Source organism: Phyllopteryx taeniolatus, chromosome 1 (genome assembly GCF_024500385.1).
Source record: "Phyllopteryx taeniolatus isolate TA_2022b chromosome 1, UOR_Ptae_1.2, whole genome shotgun sequence".
Lineage (NCBI taxonomy): Eukaryota > Metazoa > Chordata > Actinopteri > Syngnathiformes > Syngnathidae > Phyllopteryx > Phyllopteryx taeniolatus.
Window position 1 is genome coordinate 31,865,935 of NC_084502.1, and position 23,813 is coordinate 31,889,747.

The following is a 23,813-nucleotide window of genomic DNA, read 5'->3' on the forward strand; positions in this document are numbered from 1 at the left end:
AAAAGCCTCCTGAGCACGGACTCTCTCTCCACCCCCGATGAACTGGTTACTCACTACAATTAGAATCTCCATCATCTCCACAACACTCTTGCTCCAGTAAAAAATTGATTTGTAGCTTTCACCACCCCTCCACCCTGGTTTGCCCTGCACTGTGACAAATAAAATACAAAGATCGTCAATTAGAACGCCTCCATAGAAAAACAGACTCTCTATACACAAGGACATGTACAGTCATCATCTTAACCACTACAAAGACAGTTTAACTCGAGCCAAATCTACCCTCTACACAACCCTAAGCAAAAAAAAAATATTCCCTGCTTGGCAATATTTCACGCCCACTGGACTCCATCACCTCCCGCTTGTGCTAATCTGTTTTCCGTAATTCCCTAATGTCATTTTTCAATATATGCTCACTGCCTCCCCTTGTCCTACCTATCCATTCACTTTCAAGTTTTACTGTACCTTCTCCCATGGAAATTTTAGAAATCATCCATCGCTCCAAGCCCTCCACTTGCCAACTTGACCCCCATGATGGGCCCCCATCCCTACTGTTCTGGTAAAAGCATGCCTCCTGTCCCTGGTCCTCCTCAACACTAACATCATCCACTCATCTCGCTCTATTGGTATTGTTCCCACAGCATTCAAAACTGCAGCCATAACCCCAATACTGGAAAAAAAGGTTTAGATCCAAATAATTTCAATAACCTTCGTCCCATGTCCAACCTCCCATTTCTCTCAAATATATTGGAAAAGACCATGGCTTACAAGCTCCACTCCTCACTTCCAGTAATCTCTATGAACAATTCCAGTCTGGTTTCCGCCCCCTTCATAGCACTGAAACAGCATGCATCAAGATCACCAACGACCTCCTCCTGGCAGCTGACTCTGGCCTACTCACTATCTCATCCTCGATGATCTGACTACAGCTTCTGATACCATTTCCCACACCATCCTCCTGAATAGACATTAGACACACACCCCTCAAGTGGTTCAGCTCTTACCTGTCTGGCAGCACCCAGTTTGGTCAAATGAAATCATTCAAATCCCATCTGTCCCTCATTTCTTCTGGTGTCCCCCTGGCTTTGTCTTGGGCCTCGTCCTCTATCACCTCATCCTACCGCTTGACAATATCTTACATAAATTCAACTAACACTTCCACTGTGAAACGGATGACACCCAGCTCTCCCTCTCCACCAAATCCATCACCACTCTTCCTCCTTCCTCCCTTACTGCCTGCTTCTCTGAACTGCCAAATTGGCAGTTTTTCCATTACACTTGATAATTCCTCTGTTTCCCCTTCCCTTCAAGTTAAGAGTCTGCGTGTCATCCTCGACAGCACACTTTCCTTCCGAGCAGACATAAACATCACTTGGTCTGCATGCTTTCACTTACGAAATGTCAAAATCCACCGTATATCCCTCACCTCCCACACTGCTGCTGTCCCCTTTCATAGCCTCGTCACATCCCACCTGGATTATTGCAACTCTCTCCTCTTAGGTCTCCCCCACAAGTCACTACAAAAACTATAGCCTCTCCAGAACTCAGGCGTGCGTATTATCACAAGGACCCCCTCTATTCACATTACTCCAGCCCTCCAACAACTCCAATACCACATCCAATACAAAATACTGATCTGCACCTTCAAGGCCATCAATAAGCTCACCCCACCGTATCTTGCTGACCTCCTTCACATTGCCATACCCCCGTTCTCTCAGATCTTTGTTCTCTATCCACCTCACCGTCTTTTCTGCCCATTTGTCTACTGTGGAGGATAGAGCCTTAAGACATTCTGCTCCCCATCTTTGGAACTCACTATCACCTGACCTCAGAAACACAGACTCATTAACCCTGTTTAATCCAAACTCAAGACACACCTATTTCAGACTGCCTATTCACTTTAACATTTTAATTGATTTTCATTGATAGTTTATGTTGTTATTTTTATTGTATTGCTTGATTTCTTTTAACTATGTTTGTACGGTGATTTTGAGTGGCTTGAAAGGCGCCTATGAATGGAAATGAAATATTATTATTATTATTATTATTATTCATCAATTTATTCATTTTCCTTACCGCTTATCCTCACTAGGGTCACGGATGTGCTGGAGCCTATCCCCGCCATCTTCGGGCGAGAGGCGGGGTACACCCATTCGCGCTCACATTCACACCTACAGGCAATTTAGTCTTCAATTAACCTACCATGCATATTTTTGGGATGTGGGAGAAAACCGGAGTACCCGGAGAAAACCCACGCAGGCACGGGGAGAACATGCAAACTCCACACAGGCGAGGCCAGATTTGAATCCGGGTCCTCAGAACTGTGAGGCAGATGTGCTAACCAGTTGTTCACTGTGCCGCCACACATGCACATTTGTTATATAATTTATATGATAATGCAGGCATAGATCTATTATTATTATTATTGTTATTACTATTGCAACTATGAGCCACAGTGATCACACTGAAGGCCCATTCAGGTCTATTCAGGTCTTTATTCGTGTTCTGTCATTGGATTGTGCAGTTTTAAAAACAACTTCAAGCAGGCATTAATCCTCTTTGATGTGTCAAAGAGGTGAATTTCACACTTAAAAAGTGATCGGGGATTAAAAAGTGTGATAAAATGTGGAATTAGTGGGGATTGCTGTGTGAGGATTGCTGTTCGAGAAGCTCTAATCTATAAGGGAGATGAGATGTGATGGCATAGGATTAATGGAAGGGATGAGCTCTAATAACATCCATATGCTGCATTAATTTGAAGCTAGAGTTTGAAATAAAATAAAAAAAACAACAACACTTTTTTGTCACATTTGTAAAAACTGTCAGTGTGTTTTCCACCAACCAGCCCAGGAACTTTAAGTTCCTGTTAGCAGAAGTTCCTCGCAACAAAAGGTTCCTGTGGCCCATGTGGTTTGTGTTTCCATCGTGCTAAAATAAAAACTACATGACTCATGGACAGCTCCTAGTCAGTTTTTAAATACAGCAGTGTGAACTATTTGGTATCTGTAAATGTGTTTGCATGAAAAAAAAAAAAAAAAAACAGACTGTACATTGCAAATATTTATTTGTGAACGGAAGTTTTTTTTTCCGTCTCCTCTGGCCCAGCCGAGGAAGATGCACACGCCAACTTGGGCTCGGACCTCTGCTTCTTAGCGGGATTGAGTTGGCCAGCGGTGGACCTTGCCGGGTGGCGGGAACGGATCTCGCCGCTGAATCCCGGGTTGGTGGCGGCCGTCCCGGTGGCGGACTTCACCACCGAGTCCGCCGCTGCGGCTCACTGCCAGGCCGAAGCAGCGACATAAGCTCACCAAGCACAGAGTTTGTCCAGCCTGCTAGCTTGTCCACCAAGTGCGGCTCAGTGGGAAAACGTAAAGATCGGTGTTTGAATACCGAGTTTGCAGAAATTATTGCATGCTTACACAACACTGCATACACCTTTGATACATCATACATTACAGCTACACACCCAGATCTCCTTATAAACATAGTTGCATTACACTTAGTCGCACCGCCACAACAAACGCACAAAATGTCAACACAGGGTGCACTGGGAAGTTGACTCCAGGCACGCTCTCTGCACCCCGGAACCTTAGGTAACTCAGAGCATGTGTGAACTGAACTGTACAGAACTGACACATTCACCATGGCGGATGTACGACGTATCCCAGCCAAAAGCCAACACATTCATTAGTAAAGTTATAAAAAATGAAGCACGCTCTGGCTCTGCAAACTCAGGGGGCGGTGAGAGCGTCAGACTGAGTTTCTGAACGCACCCAGAAACCGAGGCGAAGCTAGGACTGGTCCGCGACTGCATGACGTCATGACAGGAAGCAGTTTTGGCCACAAAACAAGCGGACGAAAGCGTCCACGCTCTTTCGTACGGACGCTGTTCTGAGCCACGTGCGGGAGTGCCCAGTGCTGAACTTTCACCAACCTTATTGTTTGACTCTGTATTTTCCAATAAATTGTTAAACTTATTACCCGGCCTAATCATTGAAGAATCCCCTTGACCAGAATAAAAGAACCCGGTAACAGAGGTTTCAATGGCCGGCAGGCTCAACCCGGGCCGTGACTTTTCTTTGTTCTCTTTTTCAACCTCTAACACATCTACATTATTTTTTAAACACAAGACCCACCAAAGATGACAATATTAGGCTAGGGCCACACTGCAGGGAACGATACCCAATTGATATTATTTATTTATTTATTTTTTGTTAAATCCGATCTTGTTATGTAGTCGTTCACAATGCAAAAACAAATGCGGCTTTTTGCTGAAGACGTCACATGCATGCACACAAAACAGGACGCCGTGTTGACGGAAGTAAATACGTCCCTCGCATAGGTCTCGTCATGACACATTTGTGGTAATTTTATGCAACCTGAGCCAACATTTTCTGATATTTATCAGTTCTAAAGCATCATCTTTTCGCCATTGACTGTTTTCTGCTGCTTTGTCTGCCATTTGCTTTAGTCGCACGTCTGTTTTGTTCAACAATCGTGACGTGTGGCCTTTTGATGACGTACAGGTCATGAGTGCCCCATGAGCGTTCATACTACACTCGTGTCGGATACATATCCGCTTAATATCCACATATCAAAGAGGCCTGGAAATGAAAAAAATCAGAATTTTATTGTTCACATTGACATAAAAGAATTTGACACGTCACATTGGGCAAAAATAAAAACTAAATAAAACAAATTGGAATTGACCTGCAGTGTAACCTATAGATGTTTAGGTTTTGTTAGTGTGTACATACATTACAATTGTATAAATAATGTTCATGTATTTAACTTATGTCTGAAGACACCAGCCATAATGTTTTTTTTTTTAATTTAGCAAATTTGGCTTTAAATTTTTTTTAATCAAACCGTAGTCATACTTGATAATGCTCGTTAGCGTAGCATAAACAGGAAGTCAGCTATTTCCTTATGGGCACGTGATGTTCCACATAAAGCGGATTGTGGATGACTGGAAGACACAAGACGAATTAAGGCATTGAGCAGGGCAAGACTCACAATAAAATTAACATACTAATCCAGGGTAGTGACTCTATTAATCACAACCCTTTGTTAAAAAAAGTAATTCTCTATGACGATACTTTCAGAAGAGGGACGTTGGTCTCCTTTCATGTGAGGACACATTACCATCTCGTGGTCAAAACGTATGCTTGCAGCACAGAAAACACAAAAAGTGAGATTGTTATAAACAGTGCTATGAGTCCTGTTAATAAAAAATGTTAACATTGTACTGCGTGGCAGTCAATTATTAAAGTTTGTTTACATTGAAACTCGTGGATAGGAACGAAAAAGGAAACGACGTTTGTTCCTTGTTTCCGGGCAGGAAGCGGAAGTTAATTGGAGCCGAGTGTGCAAACCAAAATGGCGAGCCAAGAGGAGTCTGTGCGGGAGTTCGTAGCTGTTACTGATGTCGACGAGGAGAGGGCCCGCTTCTTCTTGGAGTCCGCCGGTTGGAATTTGCAGGTACGGGTTTTACGCTATTGGGCTCCCGTTAGCGATGTTCTGCGAGATCTAAACAGATCAGAGGAAATGCCTGCGACCAGCGAGTTAGCTGGCCGGCTAATGTTAGCATGTGTTGCCGGTAATTTATGCAAGTCACTCGCTGACAATAGCCGCCAGTATTTCTCTGTCATCTGCGCCACGGATGTTGAAAGTGCAGATAGTGAATGTAGCTGCAACGGACACATATTCTCAAAATGTCACTTTATTTTATTATTATTTTTTTTTTTTGCAACTACACGTGAAATGGTGGCACCGGTTTACCACGAACCTGTCTACCTAGCTGGAGTTAGCCTGGAGTGATGGGGACAAAATCGTTGTTGTTACTTTGACCATTTAGTGAGAGCATTTAAAGTACAGGTGACGTCATACAACTGAGACAATCGTGCACACGTGAACTCATCCAACAGGCAGTGACCGAGTTTCATATAAGTGTGCTGTATTGTATTCCTCTCGAAGAGACTCTTACTGCCTGGTTGGTTAGATTTTTACCCGACAATATTAGGTCGACAAGTAGACAACTGTTCCGTTTCCTGGTCTAATCCAGTTTGTGTGGCAACTTGTTGCTAGGCTGAGTTGAAAGGGGCTCAATCATAACTGCCTCATGGGCCAATAAGGAAGCAGTGCTGTTTCCTCAGAAACTTGAAGCAGAGACCTGAATTGGAAAGGACAGGGAGAGGTGGCAGGAACAGCAAGTCACTCTGACACACACAAAATAAATATACTCCCAAAATATTACTAAAAGTATTTTGAGAAGGGATGTCCCGATATTTTTATGGACTGATTTTGAGTCCCAATCCGATACCTTTGCAATGCTTTAAAAAGGAAAAAAGTTATCTTACATTTTTTAGTATAAGTATCACGTTAAAAGAGTAAATCTGCAAGAATATTTAATACATACACAATAAATAACTATACAGCGTAAATACTTATACACATATACTAGTGATGCACCAAAATGAAAAATTCTTGACAAACCCAAAATGAGGAAAAACGGAATGCTGAAACATCAAAAGAAATTAGTATGCCAATTATTCGTAAAATTGCATTTATGGCTGTGACTGTAGACTTAACCAACCTATAGAAATTCACTTCCAAACCCATTTGTTTGAATTTCCATATTTGTAAAATTTTGTCAAGAACATTACTGCAGGGCAGTTAATGGAGTATATTATGTAAGCCTTTTTGAGTGGTGACCTTACTGGGCCACCATGAGCCAAGTTGTGGTGGCCCTGTCAGAACCTTTTACGGCCCCATATATAGACTGATGAGTAAAACACAGTCATGTTACTATTTAAAATGAAAATGCATTTTCCCCCCTGCATATTTCATGTCATAACCAATATTGTCAGGTGGTGCAACCAATTTTAAATTTCAAATGGTTTCTAAATGTCGTGTGTACTTGGTATTTTAAATATGTCATTTGTCTTTTTGTGTAATTATTTTCCTGTCTTTAAATGTAAAATTGGATGTTGATGTTACTTAAAACTTGACCTACAGAATGTAAAAATCTTACAATTATTGGATAAAAAAACCTCACAATGATAAACAACAATGATAAAGTAATAGTGTTACCTAGTGTAGACTTGGGGTTGAACAACATTAGATTTTTTTAAGTGAACGTTTAAGGTAGTAATAGTCGAGTCGTTGTTGACTGACGTCGTTATTTTTCTCAACTCGCTGAATGCACCAATGTAAGAAAAAATAATAATAATAATCGCTATGCCCACTCCAAATCTTCTCCCTCACTCACACACTATCTGGCTGCTGTGCTGAAGACACTACTTGCTACAGTATATAAGAATAGTACGAAGTTTCAAACGAAATAAAAGAGGAGGCAATGGTTTTCAACAATATATTTTATCGAAACTTCAGTTGTGTTACAGGGATTGTTGTTGCAAGAGCTTCATAAAATCCCACTTTCTTTGACAGTCCCTGAATTAGGGCTGAACAATTTTGGAAAATAATCTAATCTAATCATATACCCCCCCCTCCCCCCCACTAAATATTGCGATTTAATATGCAATTATTTTTTCAAGGTTCTCGTCGCACGTATTTTTTAACAAACACAAAATATAAATTAATCTGTATTACAATAAACAATCAGATTTATTATACATATTTTTTGGTCTTATTGGTTAGGGTTACACTAAAATAAAGGCAAATGAACCATAAATTAATATAAGTTTTTATATATTTACTTCAATTGCAGTTGTAAATTTACTAAACATTTTCACATGGAGTTTTGTAAAACATTCTGCCAAACAAGGGTGGTGTGTCAGATTACAACAATAATGCAAACAAACCTGTGGCTTTACCACTTCAGCATGTCCACCTTTTCATGGTTCATGTAACATATATTAACATGTGGACTGCAGTTCTTAAACACTGAATTTATCTAGACAGTCTAAGTAAACAAAATAAACATCAATGCCTACTGATCTCCAATGCAGTCAGTAATATCGCACATACTAAAGTAATATGGATATATACTCTCAAACATGTCAGTAACTAATCCTTTTCGGGTGGGGTTTGACCCACTTGACACACTGGTCTTATTTTTTAGCCATCAAGTTTTCATATATGGCCCTGTGATACTTTCATAGATGCTGAAATAAGTTTGTCATGCTACCCCTTGTTATATCTACGGTAGCAACTAGTAGGGCAACAAGTCCTTACTCTGTGACGCATCATCTTTCCTAGATCCAAAAGAGGCCCAGGCCACCAAAGTACCACTACTCCTTGACACCAAACTTAGGGCGGCTGTGGCTCAGTAGGTAGAGCAGGTAGTCCGAATCCCAACTGTCTGCATGTTGACGTGTCCTTGGGCAAGACACTGAACTGTGTGAGTGGGTGAATGTGAGGCTTTGTAATGTGCTTTGGGCACTGTGATGGTGTAGATGAAGCGCTATATAAGTGCAGTCCATTTACCAAGAGGTTATCCTCTCTGATCTGCAGAGGCCATTTTCAGAGATATTGTAGCCCAAAGTTTCGTTTTGTTTCTGTTCTACTGCTGGAGCCATGGAGCCAGTGTTTTTTTTTTCCCAGGTGCGTGAAGGCGTGAAACTCCTTTCTGAGTTGATGAGTGGTTTGGGGGAAGTGATTGGATGAGCGGACGACGATTAAGGGGAAAGTGTAAGTTTTGTGTGCGTGTGTGACAGAGAGAGCGAGATGGAAGAGAGGATTGTGACAAAAAAAGCTTGTTGTTTTGGCGTGGTTACGGCCCTCTTTTATTTTTTTAATTATTGTATTCCACTACAGTGCGATGTCGGTTTGAATCCGATTACTCATTCTGCCCTAACCTGAATGTATCAGGGGTTGGTCCTAGTGGAGCAGTGAGGATACACACGCACGCACCCTGGCAGTGAGGAAATACGGGAGGACAAACTTTTTTTGACACATTAAGCCTTCATCTTGACAATAAAGAGGTTATTAATCAACCATGGCTTGCTTCCACGTTATTGTGTAAGCAAACGGCACACTATACAGGAAGTCCTCGAGTTACGACGCACTTGAACTAAGACGTTTAGACTTTACGACGCCCGTACCTGGTCCGCCATTTTGTCCCTGCACCATAGTCTTTCTGCTTAGCTAGTGCATAGTGCGCGTCTGTGTTTGTGCGGCGGGAGTATCTTTGCCTTTTTCGCCCTCCTTTTTTCACACTCTCACCAGTAATGGTAAGTACAGCATCTTATTTTTTATTTTAATGTATTTTAGTTTCTTTATACGAAGTGTTAACTTTTCCTGCTACGGTCACCTGACCGTGGTCGGGAGACACAGGGGTTAACTCCATTCTCTCGTTGTACAGCTGAGCTGGGTGGCGGCAACAATAAAGGCACGAAGTACCGATTTTGCTGCTTTACTGGCTTTATTAGCTCCTCTGCACATTCAACGTCAATGGGTCCTCCTTTTTTTTTTTTTTTTTTTTTTACTGTTACAGGAGGGTGTTTGGTGGTGAGCATTTACAGTGTTAGCTGTAGCCTTTTCAGCGTGTCCAAAACACATGGGTGGCAACTGGTTGATCACAAGCTGAAACCATCATTCTGCAGTGAAAAAGTTGACACGTCGATTAGTCGACTAATTGGGTCAGCCCTTAGTGTAGACACTGTAGTTGCTAAAGAATTAATCTTGAAATAAAGATCAGGAATGTGTATATATTTTTATATTTGGTTGCATCACCTGACTTTTTTTGTCATGAAGTTAAAAATACTGTTAAAATGAGTTAAAACAGAGAAGTTATTCAATAAGTGAGATTTAAAAATATGCATTATAGCTATGGTGAAAATACTATCCATCCATCCATCCATTTTCTGAGCCGCTTCTCCTCACTAGGGTCGCGGGCGTGCTGGAGCCTATCCCAGCTATCATCGGGCAAAAGGCGGGGTACACCCTGAACTGGTGTACGGGGAGAACATGCAAACTCCACACAGGCGGGACCGGGGATTGAACCCGGATCCTCACAGTCGTCCGCCGTGAAAATACTAAAAGAACAAAAAACTTTTAAGAAACTTTGTCATTGACTCAATTGGATCGCGACAATCCTAGAGCCAAGTATATTTGTACAACTGAATGACTGTCTGTCTTGCTTTGTCACAGCTTGCGCTTGGTAGTTTCTTTGAAGATGGAGCTGATGATGACATCGTGTCACTTCCTCACCTTGAAGGAGGATCCTCAGTGTCCAGATCCACGGGCCCAAGGTTGTATTTACACACTAATTTCTTGCAATATTAATTTTTTTCCTCATTTTTGATTGGGCCACGATGTCAGAGACACCTGCATGAGGTGAGAGCTGTATCAAATATTGTTACATCAATAATAATTCCAGATCTGTTTGTTTTTGTTTTGCTGGATGTAAACTGCATGGGTAAAGTGACACAATTCCAATTTTCTGTTCTCAAGTGGTACAATTCAGTTATGTCATCATCATGGTAGTGTTTAGATCGGAATCGGGCCTCTTATGTGGATACAAATCCAACCTGTGTTAGATATGTGCCAATGTGAGTGCAGCGTAAACGTTTCTGATCGGATATATCCAGTCAATGCGAGCTTGATGTCATCGTAATGCACAAATTGTTGACCCATGTAAATGTACGACTGCCCAAACAACACAAATAAGCATGTTAAAAAACATCTGGTTTAAATCTAAACTACAAAATAGACAAATATTGTCTAAATACGTTACATTAGCAGTGCATCGATCATTAGATTAGCAAAATAATTGCAGACTTCGGCAGTGGAGTAAGGCAGAAGTTTTCCTCATTGAAATAAATGGGGGACAAGTCGGCCCAGGCCAACTGAAAGATATTTAACGTTAAATATTTGTATTATTTACACTACCAGTCATAGGTTCGGACCTTTTTTGATCTACTATTGTTTACTTTTGTTGATAGTCGTAGGTAGCGTTATTTACATGATGTATGGGCGTCTATGCAATGTGGGATGTTTTGTATATTCCGTAAGTTTAAACACAACCATATCGGATATATGCGTGACTTGAATTGTACATGGAAATGGATTGTCCAAGAAAGTCGGTTACAGGCATTGAATCGGAGTTTGGCACTTGAACCTCCAGTTTAAATCCAGCCTTGGATTGTGCAAGTCTACCTCATGTTTAGTGGTAGCTCGACGTAACAATCCGTTTTTTTTTCTTCATAACCAGCTCTCAACACCGAGTGACGTCATTCAGAGACTTGATGCACGAGGCGGAAGAAGAGAGTGATGAAGAAGAAGGTCAAAGGTCAGTCAGTAAATCAATAACAACAAGGTAGGGTGATAAACATTGTTTGCTGCGAGTCCTAAAACAGGAAGGTAAACTTTGCAAAAAAAAGAAAAGGTGATGCCTCTAAACATGCTCAGACATCAAGACTACAGGTGATCAGCTCCACCTATCATCATGAAAGCTCTAGCTATCATGAGACTGATTCAATGCTGGGTAAAGGTACTAATGATGGTACAAGATAAATTTGGTCCTGAGCCATATGTCACACTGAACCTGACCAGAGATCAGTGTGTGCTCAATTGAGCTCTGCCTCTGGCTCTGGAGATGGGGCGCTTCCACTCCGTCCCAGAGGGGGAGCGGACATGTTATTTGTGTCACCTAATTAATATTGAAAATGAACGGCATTTTTTTGTTTTATTGTCCTTTTTATCACTATTTGTGAATTGTCTGATGTGACTGTATATTTGTTTGCAATGTCAGATCAAGAAAGACAAGTATTCAAGTATAAGCCATTTCATTTGGCTCAATTTTTAAGTGCTTGTCTGCAATGCAAGAGGACAGTCTTTTTTTAATGTTTTTGGATGTCTGCCTACTGTTCATTTTTGTCTATTATAAGTCCATGTGGGCTGGGCACCTTTTAATTGTGTATGACAACAAGAAAATAAAACGTAAACTAAAGAAGTGGATTGTGCCATTACATGACAACCTTTCAGACTCTGATTTACACACTGGGATCTGAACCCACGCTGCGTGGAAGTCAGGCAAATGGCTATAGTATCAGTGACAATATCTTCACAACAACCCTCCGCACATTTACGGTTCAGCATTTGCAACTTTGCACGTTCTATTCTCCATTACTTGCTGAAAAACTGTTTTTTTCCTCACAGACCAAAAATAATAAAATTATTACTTTGGTACTATCTTGTGGTATCTTGGTGTTATTGTTAGGTTTAATTCATTGATAGTTTTTTTTTTTCATCTGTGTTTGAGTTGATTGCATCTCGTGCACCGTCAAAAGTGAAACTGAAAGTGCTTCTGCTTCATTCCCAATGCAGCTACTAATTGCCTGTGTAGTCTTCTTTTCCGTTACAACTTGCTCATATTCCCGAACATTTATTGTGTGTGAATGCCGAAAGGTGAGTTAATAGCTTAATACAATTTGCCAGAGCCATAGTGTTGATGTTTTATGATCCTCTCCGTGTTTAAGCCTTTTTTTATTTTTTTTTATTTTGCATTGCCGCCATTTTGTGGCATCTGTACGCAATACAAATCCCTTAGAGGAGGTGTCAGTTATTTGTGGGTTTCCCCTATTAGCGGCAGAGCTTGCTCCCTATTTTCCAGGAATTGTAGGGGTTCAATGTACAGTGCTGAATAAATTTGTGAGACCACCACCAGTGACCAGGCCAGCCCACGCAAAATTTAAATTTGCCTTATTCCATCCTATGAGTTAATACAAAAGGGGTGGGGGTGTTCTGTGGTGATAACACACATTTTGGCATTGCCAAAAAAAGTAAACCTTGTGAAAACTGGTTGAGAAATGAGCAAATTATGACTTCATGACTTTAATTATGAAGTGAACATTGACCTTCCCAGCATGGCCACCACATAGGCATCTCGGTTAGCTGGGCTGCTACACTCCCTCTCATATAGTCTTTATATCTATGATCAGAACCGCTACACACATTTCCAACTCTGTTCACGCTAATAACCAGGTAATGCTTGATTTACAACCCTGACACATTCTATGAAATTACAGTGACCACACGGCGATGGTTCAGTTCCTCCTCTTGAATTAGTGTATGTTATGTGTTGGCACTGTAATGCTTGTAATAGTGTGAAATGGGGAGCTACTAGCTAATAAGCTAATTAGGCACTTGGAGCTATCACTAGCTAATGGAAAAGCAAAGAGTTTTTGACCAGTGTATCTGATACGTTATGAAATGTCTCACTGAAATATTACCACAAAAATAGTCAAAACTAATAAAAAAATAAAAAATTGACAGTGGAGTATATATATAAAAAGATACTTACTCCCACTTTTGTCTGCTTATTGCAAGTATAAATTAGCTTGAAACAAGGGAAAATTGTCTAAAAACAAGGTGATGAGTGTTATTTTTCTAAGATTGAATTTTTGTAGTGTGGGTGTTTATTTTCAGTTTTAAAAAAATGCTGGCAGCATCAGGTCGCTTTCACTGCATAACTAGATGTGGTAAATCTAGTTAAATGCTAGTTTACGAAAGGACACCTTATGTAACACTATTTCCAAAAGTCTGCTTTACAATAGATTGACATGCGCTTTTTAAAGAAGTCAGCCAGGTGCAGGTGAGGGACTGTTAAAAAAAATTTTTTATATGGTAATGAGTTTGTCTTCGTTCTTTAATGTGTAGTTGTTATACTGTATATACTACATTTCCAACAGTGTTGTCTTACTCAAATCAAAAGGCGACCTTAAAAAAAAATGATTTCTTCTTTAATAGAGCTAGAGACTAGCCAAAATGTTTTTAATATTCCTTTCCTCTGAGCATACTCATATTGTATTCATACTGTTACAAAAAGTCTGTGCTTTTTTGACAATAAACCAGACTTATAATGTATTGGATAAAGAGATAAATAGACATAATAATAATAAGTAATTATTATTCTTATCTATTAGTGGCGTGGCTAGCCCTATTTTGCATCGTCCACCAAATGGTCTTTTTCAAGGCTAAAGGGTTCGATCAAATTTCAGAAGGGTACTTTCCGAAATTAGGTCATGGGTTCAGCCCCCCCAAAGTACTCGACCTAGACTCACCCCTGACCACCACCCAATGTAAGATTTAGTTCTGTAATGGTCATTACACTATTATGGAGAAGCTCTTTAGCACGCAGGATACTTTTACTTTTTACTAAAATATAATTATTAATGTGAGCCATTATTTTCTAATTAACTATTTTTTTTAACCAAAAAAACTGAACAAAATAGCTAAGAACATTATTATTTGTTGAGTAATTTGTTCTTTGTGGACTAATTAAGACTGTTAGCCTTTGGTTGGCTTATCTATCCCCCGTATTGTGCCTCTCTTCAGGTTCTTTGCAGGGGGATCAGAGCGCAGTGGCCAGCAAATCGTTGGGCCTCCTAAAAAAAAGAGTCCAAATGATGTGGTGGAAGATCTGTTCAAAGGGGCCAGAGAACACGGGGCTGTGCCTTTGGAGCGCAGTGGGAAGGGGGCAGGAGAATCCAGCAGAGCGAAAGTAAATGAAGAAAACAAGTGTTGTGCAGTACTTCAAATGTTTTTCAGTTTTTATGTTTTGATGTTTTTTTTGTTGCATTGTCTCCTCATGTCTAGGCCTTCGACGGAGGTGGATACAGGCTTGGAGCAGCTCCTGAGGAGGAGTCAACATACGTTTCTGCTGGGAGACGTGACCCCAATGCCCAACAGGATGTGAGTAGGCACCACAGTAATTAAAAAAAAAAAAAAAATGTAATTTTATTTTATTTTTTTTATGCTCATTACCCACTACACTGTAATTACCACTAAACACCCACAGTTTATTTAAAGGTCCCGTATTTTGCCAAATCAACATTTTCAAGTATTTGGGATGTAATATTGTCTCTATGGTGCCCCAGTAAACGTGAAATATGAATTTAAATGGCCCACGCATTCCTGAGTTCCAGGCGTTTTTTTCTGCTGAAAATAAATGAAAAGAAACCTAGAACTATGCATTTGGGGCTCTTTTTTTTTTCTTTTTTTCCCCTGTTGTACCAAACTCTTACCGAACCATGACCTTGAAACTGAGGCACGTAATAAACCGCGACTTCTGTGAACCGTTAGACCCCTAATACTTAGCTTGATTACTTGCATTTCTCTGTCCATTCCGCCGTCGTCTTGTAAGCAAGCTCTTTGTCAGTCAGCGAGGACAGTCTCATACCCCTCGCCTCCTAATGTGTTCCAGACCACACTTTGTTTGAAGGGGTATGTAGTCCTTTATCTTATCCCTAGCCTTACGGAGAATTCGTTCTCGTGACCGTGAAAAACCGAGGACTAAGGGATAGAATTGAAAGAGAAGCGTAAACCCAATTATAAATAAATAATAATAAATAAACTTTGTTTTATTGCAGCCATTTATTAAAATCATTTAAGTTAATTTTTTCCTCATTAATGTACACACAGCAACCCATATTGAAAGAAGAAAACGTAATTGTTGAAATTTTTGATTTATTAAAAAAGAAAAACTGAAATATCACACAGCCATAAGTATTCAGACCCTTTGGTCTGACACTCATATTTAACTCTGATGCTGTCCATTTCTTCTGATCATCCGCAGAATCATCCTCCTGTGCAGCTCTATTCGTTAATGTATTTGTGTTTTTTACGTTAGGTACACGTGGTGCTAAAACTGTGGAAGAGTGGTTTCAGTCTAGATGATGGTGAACTCCGAAACTACAGTGATCCTAGCAACGCTCACTTCCTCGAGGCAATCCGTAGAGGGTAAATATGCACTTTAATGACTTGACTTTAATGAAAGTGACATGTTTTGGTTGTGACACATTGTTTCAAGCAAAGCACGCTGCTCCTCTTTGACCGTCATTGTCATACTACAGGGAGATTCCTTTAGAGCTAAGGCAGCGTTCTCGGGGGGGCCAGGTCAATCTGGACATGGAGGACCACAGAGATGAGGACTTCACCAAACCCAGAATGGCCTTCAGAGCCTTTGGAGGAGAGGGTCAAAAACTAGGAAGGTGAGATGGATGAGCAGTTCTCTTTTTTTTAAAGTTGTGATTTGTCAGTGGAGCAGAAACTTATTTAAATGACAAAAGTAGCTCGAGCCATACTGCAGTGATCTGCATTTAGAAAGGTGATTTACCTAGTGTCCTTGTATTAAAAGAATTTACTTTTCCTTTCACTCTGCTGATAAAGAGCTTGCAATATTTCTGAATGTTGATCCCATGTGATCTGAGAAGAAGAAAATAATTACTCCAGGCTCTAAAGCTGAAACCCACTAGATGTTGTCCTTCCAAGGCCACTCTGAGACCAAAACATAGTTGCCGTGGGCCACGTTGACCTTTTTTCCCCCAAAACATTAAATGTTTTTGTGTGCTTTTATCAGTAATGAACTTCTGTTTTTAGAGACTGAGTTTCATAAAAATATGGCATTTACATTTTTTTGGGACTCAAAAGTATTTGGACATTAGACATTATGTATTTTCTCATGTATAATATGCTCTGAAGTATAATGCACACCCCCAAAATCAGAAATTCCCTTCTACCCATGTATAATATGGACCATTTATTTTCAGGTGTCCATGCTCAAAACATGAAGTATTATATGCATTTTATTAGGGTTGTCAGAGACGTTTTCTGCTCTGTGTACATGCGCTGACATTTGTGTCACCTCCTCACCACGCATTTCTACTCAAGTTCTCATATTAGCAAAGGACAAAGATGATGATTGACTGAAATTAATGCTGAATGGTACGGTAAGTATAACGATTTAATAGTACTGTTGAAAATAGTACAGTCTTAACGGGTACGTCGCGAATGGGTGCCAAAGGAGCCAGTCAGCATGTTGCGATGGCTGAAGAGCGGCCTTGTCTTTGCTGTGCTTGTTTCCCGCACAATTGCTTCCTCAGAGTCCACAGAATTGGATGAATAAAGTTGTTGGTTAATAATTGGTGTACAGTGCACCTGGCGTTGTGTGTTTGCCGGCCGTTGTTGTGCTGCAAGTTCAGAGATGCTAGCAGGTAGCTAGCGACTACAGGAGTTAGCCACGGAAGCTAGCGGCAGAAGCTATCTAGCTTCTGTAGCGATCTAAGGAGGAGTAAGTTCTAAGTGAGATGTCTTAAAGGTGCCATATTTTAGCAACTTTTTCTAGTACTTGGGATGTAATATTGACTATACGGTGCCTCAGTAAACGTGAAATATGAATTTAAATCGTCCATGCATTATTGAGTTCCAGACGTTTTTCTGTCAGGTCATTCGAATTTCTTGATCTTATTTACATCACTAGCGAAGATCTCCGCCTACCTCTCCGCTCCCGAGCTAGCGCTGTCAACATAACAAACACGTGTGTTCTCACAAGTGGGTCTTGTACACGGAGGCAACCAATCAAAGGAAAGCCAAATATGGTAAATGCTTAATGGTAAATGGACTGCACTTATATAGCGCTTTATCTACACTATCACACTGCCCAAAGCGCTTTACAAAGCCTCACATTCACCCATTCACACATCACTGGGTGACTGCCGCCATTCAAGGCGCTGCCAGGCCTACTGAGAGCAAATTAGGGTTCAGTGTCTTCCCCAAGGACACTTTGACATGCGGACGGTTGGAGCCGGGATTCGAACCAGCTACCCTTCGGTCACTGGACGACCCGTTCTACCTACTGAGCCACAGCCACCCAATATGGACAAAGCTGTCAGAGCGGCCTTTTCTGGACACTCATATGACAAAACCAAAGTATTTTTTTTAAATGAAATTGACATTTTTATAGTAAAGCCATGTTCGAGAGTCACTCTATGGAGGTCTAAATAGCCAAAATATGGCCCCTTTAGGTTGCTAGCTTGAGACCGCGTTGCGGTGGAAAGTAAGCGGTAATTTACCAAAAAGTAGAACGCGAGTGGCCTTGTGCTGACATAACACACATAAATTGGTCAACTGGAAGTCCATCCGGATGATGGCTATGATATGGCGGCACCAACGAGGATGTCATGATTCTTGGGTGAGCAGCGAGAATTTACGATATTATACATGTATGTCGGCCGGAATCCTCACAAAACCATCACTTTTCAGTTTGTTGAGCCATTAAGATTCCATCGTCAAAGAGAGAGAGCCATTTTCAACACTTTATCTTGGTCAATAATTGAAAAAAACATCCATTTGGGGACTGAACAACAGTTTTGATTGTAGAAAAATATAAAATTGATTAAATTTTGACATAGCCCTTCGTCAGCGATTTGTAACATACAGTGGGGCGGAAAAGTATTTAGTCAGCCACCAATTGTGCAAGTTCTCCCTCTTAAAAAGATGAGAGAGCCCTGTATTTTCCATCATAGGTATACCTCACCTATGAGAGACAAAATGAGAAAAAACATCCAGAATATCGCTGCCTGTTTTTTAAATAATTTATTCTCCAATTATGGTGGAAAAGAAGCATTTGGTCAATAACAAAAGTTAATCTCAATACATTGTTATATACCATTTTTTTCATTATACCAATGCTTTCTGTAAATCTTCACTAGATTTTCACACGCTGTTGCTAGTATTTTGGCCCATTCCTCCATGCAGATCTCCTCTGGAGCAGTGATGTTTTGGGGCTGTCGCTGGGCAACACAGACTTTCAACTCCCTCCAAAGATTTTCTATGGGGTTGAGATCTGGAGACTGGCTAGGCCACTCCAGGACCTTGAAATGCTTCTTACGAAGCCACTCCTTCATTGCCCGAGTGGTGTGTTTGGGATCATTGTTATGCTGCAAGACCCAGCCACATTTCATCTTCAATGGCCTTGCTGATTGAAGGAGGTTTTCACTCAAAATCTCACAATACATGGCCCCATTCATTCTTTCCTTTACACGGATCAGTCGTCCTGGTGCCTTTGCAGAAAAACAGCCCCAAAGCATGATGTTTGCATCCCCATGCTTCACAGTAGGTATGGTGTTCCTTGGATGCAACTCAGCATTCTTTTTCCTCCAAACAAGACAAGTTGAGTTTTTACCAAAATGTTTTACTTTGGTTTCATCTGACCATACAACATTCTCCCAATCCTCATCCAAATGCTCTATAGCAAACTTGAGACGGGCCTGGACATGTACTGGCTTAAGCAGGGGGACATGTCTGGCACTGCAGGATTTGAGTCCCTGGCGGCGCAGTGTGTTACTGATGGTAGCCTTTGATACTTTGATCCCAGCTCTCTGCAAGTCATTCACCAGGTCCCCCCGTGTGGTTCCGGGATTTTTGCTCACCGTTTTTGTGATCATTTTGACGCCAGATATTGCATGGAGCTCCAGATCGAGGGAGATTATCAGTGGTCTTATATGTCTTCCATTTTCTAATAATTGGTCCAACAGTTGATTTCTTCATACCAAGCTGCTTACCAATTGCAGATTCCGTCTTCCCAGCCTAGCGCAGGTTTACAATTTTGTTTCTGGTGTCCTTTGACAGCTCTTTGGTCTTGGCCATAGTGGAGTTTGGAGTGTGACTGTTTGAGGTTGTGGACAGGTGTCTTCTGATGGCTTCAAACAGGTGCCATTAATACAGGTAATGAGTGGAGGACAGAGGAGCCTCTTAAAGACAAAGTTACAGGTCTGTGAGACCCAGAAATCTTGCTTGTTTGAAGGCTGATTAAATACTTACTTTCCACCATAATTTGCAAATTAATTATTTAAAAATCAATGTGATTTGCTGGATTTATTTTTTTTCTTCTCATTTTGTCTCTCATAGGTGAGGTATACCGATGATGAAAATTACAGGCCTCTCTCATCTTTGTAAGTGGCAGAACTTGCACAATTGGTGGCTGACTAAATACTTTCTTGCCCCACTGTAAGACATTCCATAACATACCGGAATTAAAGTACTGTGGTGGGTTGACCTAATTCCCCTACAGAACTACGGGCCGATTGTGTTCCACACTTTAGTTTTTGGTGTGCCGGACTTCAGGTTGACTTTGTTTTCTTCAAAAGGTGTTCTCTTACGCAACATTTTTTTTCAACATATTTTAAATATTTTTTAAACTACGGAGATGTGCTCTGTGAAGTGGCGGTATAAGAAATCTGTCATCCAATGCTGTCACACGGACGCAGGAGAAATAGATATATGATATGATATAACGCCGTGCGAGAGAACAACTTGTTACTTGGGGGGACGGGCAGCGAAAAGTTACCGTTGAATCCTTTGCTTTTGTCTTGAATGTTAGCAGTAGTTTGCACCTTGTTAGTAAGAGTCTGTATTCACAATTATGGAAGCGTCTCTTCATAGTAGATTTTGCAAGTGCTACACTTCTTTTATTATTGTATTCATTCAACAACAAAAGCATTCAGCCATCATCTGCTTCAATTCTAGTCCTGTGAGTTACTGCAAAAAGTAAATCAAAATGTTTTTAAAATAAATAATTGGAATATTGTTGAATGGGTGCGTTCTGATCTTAAGACCCACAAACAAGCAGCAAGTGAAAGTGACTGCAGTGAGGCCTTGCGAAGCATCTCAGGTTGTTTGTTCGTTTGTGTGCAACTATTTACACTTTTATAAAATATAGCTAACGGGAGAGTGTGGTTGCTCCACATAGTGGGGAGGTTTTACATTTCGGTTTCCTCCTCGACTTATGCAATGCCATTTTTGGCCCAGGTTGACACACAAAATTTTTGCATAAATCATAAGTAACCTGCACCCACTCACACAAAATACTGTTGAACTGACATACGTTTTGGCTAGTAAATTCCGTTCATTTTTTTTCATTTTCAATTGACAATCGAACATGAAAAAGTGGCTCATTTGTTTTTTTTTTAACCTAACACACACACATATCCCCATGCAAACACACAAAATGAAAAAATGCTATATTTTTTATATTTAATTATTAGGCGCAGATCAATAATATCAAATAATGCAGCCCTATGGGGGCCACAAGCCAGTGCAAACTGTAGGCCGGTCCCAAGCCCGGATAAATGCAGAGGGTTGCGTCAGGAAGGGCATCTGGCTTAAAACTTTTCCAAACAAATATGAGTGTTTAACCAAAGAATTCCATATTGGATCGGTCGTGGCCCGGGTTAACAACGTCCGGCGGCGGTGGAAATTGTGAGTCGAAGAAGAAGAGGTGAAAAGCGGGTTCTTCGGCAGAAAGAGAAGAGGAAAGCACAGAGCCTAGAACTGAATGTGGGGACTTTGAATGTTGGAACTATGACAGGAAAACCGTCCAGAGCAATGGTGAGTGTGGTCCGGAAGTGAAGAAACTGGTCCAACCAGGTTGGAACGGGTGGAGGAAGGTGTCAGGTGTGTTATGTGACAGAAGAGTCTCTGCTTGGATGAAGGGCAAAGTTTATAAAACAGTGGTGAGGCCAGCCATGATGTACGGATTCGAGACAGTGGCACTGAAGAGACAACAGGAAGCAGAGCTGGAGGTGGCGGAAATGAAGATGTTGAGGTTCGCTCTCGGAGTGACCAGGTTGGATAAAATTAGAAATGAGCTCATCAGAGGGACAGGCAAGGTTCGATGTTTTGGAGACAAAGTTAGAGAGAGCAGACTTCGATGATTTGGACACGTCCAGAAATAGTGAGTATATTGGTAGAAGGATGATGATGAGGATGGAGCTGCCAGGCAAGAGTGCTAGAGGAAGACCAAAGAGAAGGCTGATAAATGTAGTGAGGGAAGACATGAGGGCAGTTGGTGTTCGAGAGGAGGATGCAGGAGATAGGCTTACATGGAAAAGGATTACGCGCTGTGGCGACTCCAAAAGGGACAAGCCTAAAGGAAAAGAAGTAGATCAATAAATCAAATGGAAAAAAAGTGCCACAGGGCTAAATTTGGTTTTCATATTCAATTGGTCTGGTTTTAATGCCAGAAGTTTGGTAACAGCCATTAGTAAAGATAAGTTTGGTTGTTAACCAACACAATCAGTCTGGACCATGAGCCATCAAATAGTAGACTTAGGGCACACAGTTATTTTCATTCTTCTTATTTCAGTCATTGTACAGTGATTCACAAAAAATCGTGTGTATATATCTTGGTTTGGGGGAGTGGCCCTTCACACTCAGTCACTATTATGTAAATAGACAGCAGAAGGAAAACATTTACAAACGGTTCTGACTGAATCTCATGCTTTTCCTTTGGTTCAGATTAGAAAGACAAGAAATTCAAGTGGACAATTGTGATCGGGGACGGCCATACTCAATCCCCTTTCTGGTCACATAAACTCGACCAATTAAATATTGAAATTAAATTCAGCCCAATGGCATGTTTTTTTTGTCCCCCCCCCTCCCCCATATATAAATAAGCCAGGCGTTTTAAAAAATATATATTTTTTGCATTACTTAAAAAATAGTGTCACTTTTCCAGTTTTTCATTGCCAATTTAAAATGGAAAGAATCAATGATATGTAAATTTATTGAGAACAAGTTTAATATAGCTTGGTGCTGATTCTTTGTTTCCATATTTTCTTCTCCCAGTGCCGCCCCAGAGTTGGTTTCAGCCCCTGCCACCTCTCAAGAGGACCAGGCGGCGAACGAAGCTCAAGCCAGTGCATCTGTGAGCCTGGACACCTCCCAGCCCGTCACTAACATTCAGATCCGACTTGCAGATGGCGGCAGGCTGGTTCAAATGTTTAATCATACCCACAGGTACCATAGACATAAAAACAGATTTGGCTGCTTCAGAGAGCATGCAGTTATCAGAAGTGATTGCTAACTAATGCAGCAGACCTCAGGCTTTAGGTCTACTTGTTCTAATGTTAGCCTAACGTGCCTTCTCTGCACCTACCAGGGTGTCTGACCTGCGGCAGTTTGTGGTGGCGGCCCGGCCCACCATGGCTGCCAGGGCGTTCATCCTGATGACCACCTTCCCCAACAAGGAGCTGTCGGATGAGAGCCAGACACTTCAGCAAGCCAACCTCCTCAACGCCGTCATTGTGCAGCGGCTACAATGAGGGTGGAGGCGAAGACACCCGCTCAACACTGAGCGGCCACCTTTCTCCCCTTGAAACCTGCTGTCCCCCCCTGCCTCCTTGAGGAGGAGGAGGAGACACAGACTTCTGTTTGGACCTCTAATGTTTCATTTTTGTTTTCTAAAACGAAATATCCCTAGCATTGATCCCTCATCCACACTGACAGCAGAAGAAGAGATTCTCCTGTTTTTCAAGCCTTGACATCTACATGCTGATCAGTAAAGTAGCAGAGTCCACAGTCTCATTTGGTTCTCAGTTCTAGATAGGACTGTATTGTGGTTCCCATTGCTTATCTGGAACAAACCAACAAATATGTGTAGCCTCATACTTTCAAGACCCCCTGCACTTAACCACAACAATGCCCCCCGTCTCCCCCACACACCCACAGTCCTCCTTGTTTGAATTACCATATATGATGATTATCCCAGCGAGACTGCAGGGTTTTGTTTTCGTGTGGCATCACCAATAGTTATTGTTTTATTATTAATACAAACTGATGATTACAAGAGAACATAATGTAGATTGTAAACTTGTTTGTAGCTGTGGAAGGTGGACATGTTCTATGCATCCTGGGGCAATATGGGAATATGTTTGGACCTCTGAGAAAATAAATCCATTTTATGGTCAATGTACAAAGAAGTGAGGGTTGTGTTTTCCATATTTTTGGGAAATACCTGGTGATATCTGGAAATTGTCAGTCTGATTATAGAAATAAATTCGATACTGTATTTTCTATTCATCTCGATATGTCAGTCTGTAAAATGGGGGGAAATGTAATTACCACAGGGAAACATGCAACTTCCTGCTCGGTTTGTATGCAGTATGATGCAGTCGTGACTTAATCTATTCAATTTCAGTGCCGGTCCAGATATGTCGTTTTGTATTGTAATGAGGATTCCTTGCGGCCATTTAAGAGCTACAACTGGCCTCATTTTGATATGAAAAGCCAAA

At 41.1% G+C, this 23,813-nt stretch overlaps 1 protein-coding gene across 1 annotated transcript; it reads left to right on the forward strand.

The window, feature by feature from the left end:
* Positions 1–5,338: 5,338 nt before the first annotated feature.
* nsfl1c (NSFL1 (p97) cofactor (p47)) lies at positions 5,339–23,595 on the forward strand. The gene is made up of 9 exons (XM_061789348.1): positions 5,339–5,478; positions 10,111–10,211; positions 11,174–11,251; positions 14,299–14,464; positions 14,560–14,655; positions 15,593–15,702; positions 15,816–15,953; positions 22,369–22,539; positions 22,682–23,595. The coding sequence occupies exons 1-9, from the start codon at positions 5,377–5,379 to the stop codon at positions 22,842–22,844; spliced, it is 1,125 nt and encodes a 374-aa protein (XP_061645332.1). The 5' UTR covers positions 5,339–5,376; the 3' UTR covers positions 22,845–23,595.
* Positions 23,596–23,813: the final 218 nt, after the last annotated feature.